This window comes from Cloeon dipterum, chromosome 2 (genome assembly GCF_949628265.1).
Source record: "Cloeon dipterum chromosome 2, ieCloDipt1.1, whole genome shotgun sequence".
Taxonomy (NCBI): Eukaryota; Metazoa; Arthropoda; class Insecta; order Ephemeroptera; family Baetidae; genus Cloeon; species Cloeon dipterum.
In genome coordinates this window covers 3897093-3906108 of record NC_088787.1, presented here as the reverse complement: position 1 = coordinate 3906108, position 9016 = coordinate 3897093, and the positions used below count along the sequence as shown (strand labels likewise).

At 37.3% G+C, this 9016-nt stretch overlaps 2 protein-coding genes across 2 annotated transcripts; both read right to left on the bottom strand.

The window, feature by feature from the left end:
• Window positions 1-1186: 1186 nt before the first annotated feature.
• Window positions 1187-4219, bottom strand: LOC135936532 (protein yellow-like). The gene is made up of 5 exons (XM_065479375.1): window positions 4138-4219; window positions 2958-3286; window positions 2190-2780; window positions 1815-1977; window positions 1187-1451 (listed from the first exon to the last, which is right to left on the bottom strand). Exons 2-5 carry the CDS (start codon window positions 3270-3272, stop codon window positions 1432-1434), a joined length of 1089 nt encoding a protein of 362 aa, XP_065335447.1. The 5' UTR covers window positions 3273-3286; window positions 4138-4219; the 3' UTR covers window positions 1187-1431.
• A 728-nt stretch (window positions 4220-4947) lies between these two features.
• Window positions 4948-8923, bottom strand: LOC135936675 (major royal jelly protein 1-like). The gene is made up of 5 exons (XM_065479578.1): window positions 8869-8923; window positions 7726-8041; window positions 6617-7213; window positions 6139-6301; window positions 4948-5220 (listed from the first exon to the last, which is right to left on the bottom strand). Exons 2-5 carry the CDS (start codon window positions 8029-8031, stop codon window positions 5201-5203), a joined length of 1086 nt encoding a protein of 361 aa, XP_065335650.1. The 5' UTR covers window positions 8032-8041; window positions 8869-8923; the 3' UTR covers window positions 4948-5200.
• Window positions 8924-9016: the final 93 nt, after the last annotated feature.

The window sequence follows — 9016 nt, the reverse complement described above, 5'->3', positions numbered from 1 at the left end:
TATCGTTAATTCATTAATATTCAATGGTCAAAATTATTTATGTTTTGAATTTAGCTGTTGGATTGTTTTAATATTTAACAAAAATCAAAAGCGTTGCGGAGCCGTCGCGGCGGCTAACTCAAAAACCCGAAAGAGTCGAATTTTTATTTTCTATGGGCATTAAACAAACCTGTGTTGGTCATCGCAGCGTCGGATGGAATAGGTGATAGGTGGCATTCCATTTGGAGTCAAAATGGGGCGGATTCCGGCAACGCAACCTTGACAGAAAATGGCAACGCTGGGCATAAGCCTTGCATTGTACAGTGTTTCAAGGTTGAGCCCAAAAACGGTGCCGCAATTTGCCCCATTTTCGAAAGAATCGTCAATACTCGATTTCCCGTTTTATTCTTTTTGGAAAGTTAAATAAAGAGCGAGAGGATAGAAATCCCCGCTGTGGGACGATAACGCGCTCGATCTGCTCGTCCTGTTCGCGCGCGTTTTATCGCTGCCACAGTTTCTCAAGGTCGCTCAATCCTATGAAAACATCACGAATAATTAAACTGAAGTAACCTAGCCGAGTAGATTTGTGTACACAAAAATTAAAAAAAAAATAACACAGGTCTTTCGCACCACCTCTACTTCTGATATAAAACCGAAGCAGTGTCTTAAATTTACGCGGCAAATATTAAATCAATTAATGAATTCATTTCGTTTCTATATCAGTCCAGTTGGTTATATTCATGAATATCTTTATTTATGGTCAAAAAAATTCATTTCGTGAATATAAAAACAATAAAAACGTTTTTAGGACTGAGCTGAAATTTTAATTTTTAACACAAATCAAAAGCATAGATGATTCTCAATAAAGCAGACCTACATGAAACGTTTTCTTTACCTTAAATGCAGCAAAAACCGCTCCCCAAGTGTCAGCTGAGCCGAGACGCTGCCTTGTCGACGTTGAGAGAGCGTCTAAAATGCGCTTTTATTTTTGATAGCCCGTCGGGTTGGTGGTCGGAAATGACGTCATTTCGCATGATAACTTTTAGAGGCGCCATTCGCTAAATTGCTCTGACTGACGTTCTTTAATAAACGTCATGCCTAAATAAATATGTTAATTGGTCTCTCTTAACCAAAAATTACTTCGGTCTATTGTAAGATTTCCCGAGTTTTTTTGTATATGGATTAGAAAAAAACAACAATTTAATTATATAGGGAATAATGCAATACATATATTTTTATTTTCCTTGAGCTATTCTTAAGAAAAAAGATTATTATGTTGAAAAAGGCGATAAACCATAAAGCGTTATAATCATTTCAATGTGTTTTTAACTACCCCAAAGTTAAAATAGAAAGAAATTAATTTTATATTAGAAAATTGTTTGCTGTCCGGGAAAACGAAGTTGTCCATCGAAATCTGCCTCAAAATGGTGTCCATTCTTCTCATCTTCAAGGTCAGCCACGCAATTTCAAGTCTGCAAAAGGATTAGGAACGGGAGAGAGATTAGACTCAGCATAGACCAAAAAATCGTATTTTAAATTATATGTCGCTCACAGCCAACAGCCACCGGTGAAAAAATAAAAAGCGCAAGAGAAAAAATGTCTTCCGGCCCAAAATACTGTCAGCTGCCGGTGGAAATGGCAGCCCATTTTAAATATAAATCATTTAACTGGCGGGAGTTTAATTTCAACAACTACCATTTTCATTGAAAATATCTAAAATTGATGAGTAATTTATCAAAAAATGTCCGACTATAAGCAAGAGAGAGACTTTCCTAAATCTAAAAAATTCAGCATAAAGTTTAACCGTAATTCTCTCGCAGTTGGATATTATTTACCTGTGGACGTGTCGAATAAATACGATCTGGCGCCGACTGCAGCTTTGAGAAGTTTATGCCTAGACTTAGACCAACCCTTAGCTTCGTTTCGCTGCGTCATCCAGAAAGTGCCGTTCGTGTCCAAAGCAAAAGTAAATGGCCAAAGAGCACCCAGTTCTCCGACCTAAAAGAGTGCAGTGATTTAATATTGTTAGACTGACATAAAATAGTCGGGAAGATCAGGAGAGGGTGGTTCATTTTATTTCTAGGATTTTAAAGACGATGCCATGTTCTCTTCTATATAAAATTCTGCCCATGTGACAAACGGAATTTTTGTTTCAACGCGCTGAAAAGGCAACCATTTCAAAATTACTGATTTTTCCGCAGATATATTACCTCATAAAATCGCTGTTCAAGAAAGGGCTCCGAAATATTCCATTTGGAGACGTAATTCTCGTATCTAAAGGCGGCATACAAGACATTGGCGCTGTCGATTAGCATTCTGTAAGGGTATTCAGTCCATTTTCCGATGAAATTCACAGCAGCGGCGCTTCCACCTCCATTCTTCAGCTGAGACACAGACACCGAGTACATTTCCCTGGAACCATATCTTCCAAGGTACAACTGTCTCGCTCCCCTGTTGGGAGAGAGGGCCAAGGATTCCCATTTTCTCCCTGGTGTTTTAACGGACCAGGATTTGTCCATTTTTTGGCTGTAAACTATGAGGTGCTCAGAATAAGAGTCCGCGATGTAGGCAACGTAATCGTCTGGCGATTTGTCCAGCACGATGTCACGCAGGTACCTTGAACCAGAGATGACTGTGTCCGGAAACTGGTGAACGCGCTCGGTTGTGTCGTTGTTGACCAGGTCGAAAATCCAAAGTTTGGGCCGACATCTGCCGTTACCGTCATCAGGCACCCACAACCGACCATCAGCGTCCATTTCCATTCCTTTGGCCTTTTGAATAGATTCGCACATGTCTTTTTTCTAGCAAAAGAAAAATACAAACAATTTACTCCAATTGATCAAATGAATCAAAGGTTTCTAAGAAATATGGTGTACGTAAACTAATTAAAATTGCAGTAAATTGAGAATTTTACCGGCTGCATTTTAGACTTTAGACTTAATAGAAGCTTATAACTGATTTTTAATTCAGAGACTTACATGAAATTCCCAGGATGGGAAAGGAGCAAGCTTTGGAGGTGCAGTCGACGTGCCGCTCGTTGGCAGCCACACCAGGGAGGCGGGAATTCCGGGAAAACCCATATCATGGCTAATAAAGAGCCTTTCTCCAAAAATAGCCATGTAGTCAAGATAAACATTGCCTGGCTTGTATTCATCTTTTATCTGTCCGATTGAAGTGTCCGCTCCTGATGGCCAGATGAAATCGAATTTGTCCCACTCGTAGACGGTTGTGAAGTTAATGGCGTTTGCCACGTCCAGGCTGAACAAAAAGATGGCAGCTAAGAACGGAGACATTTTTTGTCTTCGATCTGAAAGCAAAAATTAGAAATCCATATTAGCGCCAACATATATTCGCGATGATCAAGATTAAAATATGTTTTCCGTTAAATTTATTTATTCAGTCTAGCTCTCTGAGTAAATTTAAAATTAAATAATTAAAAGACTGAGTGGAGCTAAAAAATTTGAAAAACTCGGTTAAATTCTCTTTAAAGCGAATTAGGATTTCCAGAAATAAAATGTCGTCCTAAATTGTTTATATATTTTGAACTGAACATGAAAATACATTTAATTTAAAGCACTGCTCTTTCGAAGATTTCTACCCTTTAATAAAAGTTGCTGATGATTTTCACGCTATTTCTATTTGCTCGTCATTCGTTCAATTTTCGTCAACTCGATTGTGTAAGAGAATGAAATTATTAAAAGTCCGCGCTGTGGGACGATAAGCAGGCGCTCGATCTGCACATCCCGTTCGCGTTATCGCTTACCCAGTGAACTTGAACCCGTTTCTCGTGTTCACACAATCCAATGAAAATATCACGAATAAATAAATTAAAGTAACATAGCCAAGTAGATTTGTGTACAGAAATATAAAAAATGAAAAAGAAACACACACACTTCGTCTCCACACCTCCTTCAGATTTCACCGAAGCGATTTAATATCTAAATTTTTCACGTTCAAAATTAAATCATTAAATGAATTGATTTCTTTTCAATATCAGTCCCTTTCTGTTATATTCATGAAAATCTTTTTATGAATGCTCAAAAATAAGTGTCAGTGCGTGAAGACACTTCAGAACTGAGCTGAAATTTTAATTTTTAACCCAAATCAAAAGCATAGATGATTCTCAATAAAACAGACCAACGCAAAACGTTTCTTTACCTTAAATGCAGCAAAAATCGTTTCCAAGTGTCAGCTGAGCCGAGGCTCTGCCTTCTCGAGGTTGAGAGAGCGTCTAAATAGCGCATTTACTTTTGATAACTCGTCGGGTTGGAGGTCGGAGATGACGTCATTTCGCGTGATAATTATTTGAGGCGCGAGTTGCAAATAAGAGTGCTCAGACTGACGTTCCTATTTAATAAACACAAATTCTAAATAAATAATACATACGATAATTGGATAAGTTCGTCTTTACCAAAAAATTAGTTCGACCTATTGTAAAGATTTTCCTGAGAGTTTTTACTGGTACAACAAGTTTCAGGGTGGAAATTGAGAAAGTTAAATTGTAATATAATTTTAATGTTTAAAAACCTGAAATTGATTGTAATAAAATAATTTTTTCTTGTCCTAGTAATAAAAACATACCAAATTGAACCATTTTAGGTCAATTATAACTTTCAGGGTTTGATCCTGAGTGTCCAAATATACGAAAAAATATTTCAGCTCGTAAATTAATTAAAAAAAAAAAGATGAACATGTACCTTGCTGGCGCCCTTAATAAGAGTCCTTTATTATTGCGTTTCACAGCGAGAAGAAATAGAGGCGGCCACCAGCAGAGACTCTATGAATGGAATAGCAAAGTGCAAGGGGAATAAAATTGGCAGCAAATTGTCATTTTTTTTTAAATATGCGGCAAAACTATAGAGAAATTCTTGCAAGCTTTTATTTGATAATTAATTATTGAAAAGAATTTTTTAAGATGACCATCGTCTCTACATTTAAAAAAGGATGCGATAAGAAAAATGAACAGAAAAATATAAAATGCAATATTTTATTTGCCTTGAATTATTCTTACAAATAAAAGATTATTTTGTTGAAAAAGGCGATAAACCATAAAAAGCGCTCTGTTCATCTCTCTATGTTTTTTTTAACTAACCCAAAACTAAATTGCAACACACTTTATTGTATATAATAGTCTCAGTAAAAGACTGTTTGCTGTCCGGGAAAACGAAGTTGTCCATCGAAATGTGCCTGAAAGAGTTTTGCATTCTTCTCATCCTCAGGGTCAGCCACGCAATGGCAAGTCTGCAAAAGGATCAGATAAGAGAAAGAGATTAGACTTTGTGGGCAGTGTTTGGTCTTCCCAAGAAACTGACTCGGGGAACTCGCTCAGATTGATAATAATATCGGTTGCTGGTCGCTCCCACTTTTGGCACACTCGCCCACAGTAAGCGGCGTCACGTGACACTTTGCGCGCTAAAAGTGGAAGCGACCAGCAACCAATCAGCGCGCTCGCCCGCGTCACGTGACCAGAACCTCTCGCCGGAAAGAGCATGAGCATGAAATGCATGCGCTAATTTCTCAAAATCAATTCGTTTTTCGTTTTTTGTTCTAAAATATGTAATAGTTCAACTCGTCGGCTTCCCATTGGTACCGACGAAATATTTTTTGTCCAGTCAGAGCGCTTTGAGGAGCGATCACGCGAGGGTATTTAACATGGCCAGTATAGGGAAAAAAGGGAAAAAAGCAGCGTAGTGCTGCAGCCGAGCACATTTCTTACGCGCGTCACTTTCTTTATACACTTGGGTTCTTTTTTTAAATCTTAAATTAACATAACTGGTGAAAGCTTTTATCAAAACAAATTCCAACAAAACGCGAAACAGATTTAAGTAACAACTCAGAATTTTTGATAATTCTAATATTTTGAATCTTAATAAGGAGGGAAAGTATTGCAATAATGTATCCAAGAGAACTGAATTATAAAAAACATGGCATAATGACAAGTTTTTCTTCCTCGTCTCTCAGTGAAAAAATACAAATAAATTAACGATTAAAATTTTTTAGCTCAAACGAGAATATTGTCTATTTTTCCGTACTTGAAATCAACAATATTTTATGAGGTTTGAAAATCAGTATTTGATATTTTAAAGTTTAAATGAATTTCAATTAATAATATTGAATGACATTTATATTTATCGTTTTATGCTCTAGGATTTCATTTACCTGTGGATAATAAGATCTTGTATAAATAAGATCTTGCGCCGACTTCAGCCTTGAGTAGTTTATGCCTAATCCCAAAATCAGTTTCATTTCTCTCCGTCATCCAGAAACTGCCGTTCGCGTCCAAGGCAAAAGTAAATGGATATCCAGCACCCAGTTGTCCGACCTAAAAGAGTGCAGTGATTTTATATTGTTAGCCCAACAAAGTATAAATTATCGGGTATAAAAGGAGACTTTTATATAATTACGTTAATTAAATTCCCACCAAATTTTGCCTGTGTAACAGTAGCAGATTGTAAAAAAGGGTTCACCAATAATTGTTTCAATGTTTAAAAAGGGCGTCCGTGTTAGAAATCACGATAAAAAATTTTCGTGACATAATAAAGCTATAGATCTTTTATTCTGTTAAACATTTTTTTCCATTTTGCAGAACATTTGTTAGGCAGCACCAAAATTTCAGTTTTTAAAAGGGAATTTTTACCTCATGAAATCGCTCCTCGTGAAAGGGTGTCGAATTATTCCTTTTAGAGGTGTAACTCTGGTAGTTAAAGGCGGCATACAAGACATTGGCGCTGTCGATTAGCATTCTGTAAGGTCTTGCAGTCCATTTGCCGATTAATCTCCCAGTAGCGTTTCCGCCTTCTTTCTTCAGCTCAGACACCGACACCGAGTACAGTTCTTTGGAACCATATCTTCCAAGGTACAACTGCCTTGCTTCACTTTTAGTAGAGAGGGCCAAAGTAGAAATACGTACCCCTGGTATTTTAACTGACCAGGAATTTTCCGTTTTACGGCTATAAACGATGATATTCTCAGAAGAAACTTGCGTGATGTACGCAAGGTAATCGTCTTGCGTTTTGTCCAGCACGATATCATGCAGCCACCTTTTATCAAATGTATGAGAGACGACTGTATCCGGGAACTGGTAAACGCGCTCGGTTGTGTCGTTGTTGACCAGGTTGAATATCCAAAGTTTGCCCGGACATTTTCTGTTACCGTCATCTAGCACCCACAACCGTCCATCGGTGTCCGTTTCCATACCTTTGGCCCACTGGATAGAATCGCAGTTGTCTTTTTCCTGGCAAGACAAATAAAAAAAAACAGTTACTATTAATGTAAGCAGACTATTATATCGATTTTTTTTATTAATTAATCGATATTAAAAGTGATGAAAATTATTATAAAAGCAGCAACAAGGAAATTAATTAACTACTTAAAATAATAAAAAGTGATTTTTTCTGACTGAATGATCTCTCCCTTGTGTCGCTCAGTACCAGACTAACTATACAAAAGTTAAAAGAAGAACTTTTTCTAATTTTTCCAACTGTATAATTTTGCGTGGAACGTCACTGAAATTTGCTGTTATGTAAATTTTTATTTTCACTAAAAACTCAAAGGAGTGAAGGTCCAAAGTCTAAGAGTTTTCCTCAGAAACGCATTAATTTGAGAATTTGTACGACATTTTAGACGTCATAACTGTAAAAATATTATTTATTATATGCAATTTTATTTCACGTCAAATTTTCTCAACTTATTCTAATGGTATATAACATAAATTAGTATTTTCAGTCAGACTTCGTAGAGACTTACGTGTAAATTCCAGGAAGGGAAAGGAGCAAGCTTTGGAGGTGCAGTCGAAGCTCCACTCGTTGGCAGCCACACCAAAGTGGCGGGAACTCCGGATTGCGTTTCAATGCTGAGGAACAGCCTTTCTCCAAAAGCAGCCATGTAATCAAGATAAACTTTCGATGATTTAAAATTCTGTTTGATCTGTCCGTGTGAACTGTCCGCTCCTGATGGCCAGATGAAATCGAATTCGTCCCACTCGTAGACGGTTGTGAAGTTGATGGCGTTTGCCAGGCACAGGCCGTGCAAAAGGATGGCCGCAAAGAACATTGTGTTCGAGCTGAAAGCAAAAACAAATCAAATTGAAAAACGTAAGTAAAACATATTTCATCACTGCTTTTCCCCTAAATTGTTATTAATTTTTTGTTAATGTTTTGCTCAAAAAACACTCAAAAAGGAAGTTATCATCAATTATAGATATCAAGCGCCGATATCGAGAGATCAGAATCGTGAAATATATATTTTTTGAAACATAAAATATTTTCCAACGAGTCTACGGTGAATGGCTGGACTGATTTTGGATTTCAGCACGTTAGAAGAAAGCATACGAATGTACAGGAGCAGGATTGAGTCTGAAATCGCAGCGGAAGTGCCTTTAAATTAAAATTTTTAACAGAGTATACGGTGGCGTCATCTATGTGCGGCTTCAAACATTAATATGGCTCGTGCAATTTTTGTTGTCTCGATTGAGTAAGAGAACGAATGAATAAAATCCGCGCTGTTGGACGATAAGCGCTCGATCTGTACGTCTTGTTCGCGCGCGTTATCGCTTCCCCAGTGAACTTGCACCCGTTTCTCACGGTCGCTCAATCCAATGAAAATATCACGATAAAATAAACTGAAGCCGATTTTGTGTCCAGAAATTAATAAAAAAAATTAGTCTTCACTCCTCCTTCAGATTTAACCGAAGCAATATCTCAATTTTCAGGTTAAAAATTAAATAATTTCATTTCTTTTATATACCTATCTGTTCAATGTCTAAAAATCTTTATTTAAAAAATTCAATGGTAAAAAATAGTTCGATTTTGCACTGAGCTGAATTTTCAATTTTTAACCCAAAAGCAAAGAGTTGCAATAAAAGAGATCAACACGAAACCTTTTCTTTACCTTGAATGCAGCACAAACCGCTCCCCAAGTGTCAGCTGAGCCGAGAAACTGCCTTCTCGACGTTGAGAGAGCATCTAAAATGCGCTTTTACTTTTGATAACTCGATCGTCGGGTTGGAGGTCGGAGATGACGTCATTTCGCGTGATAA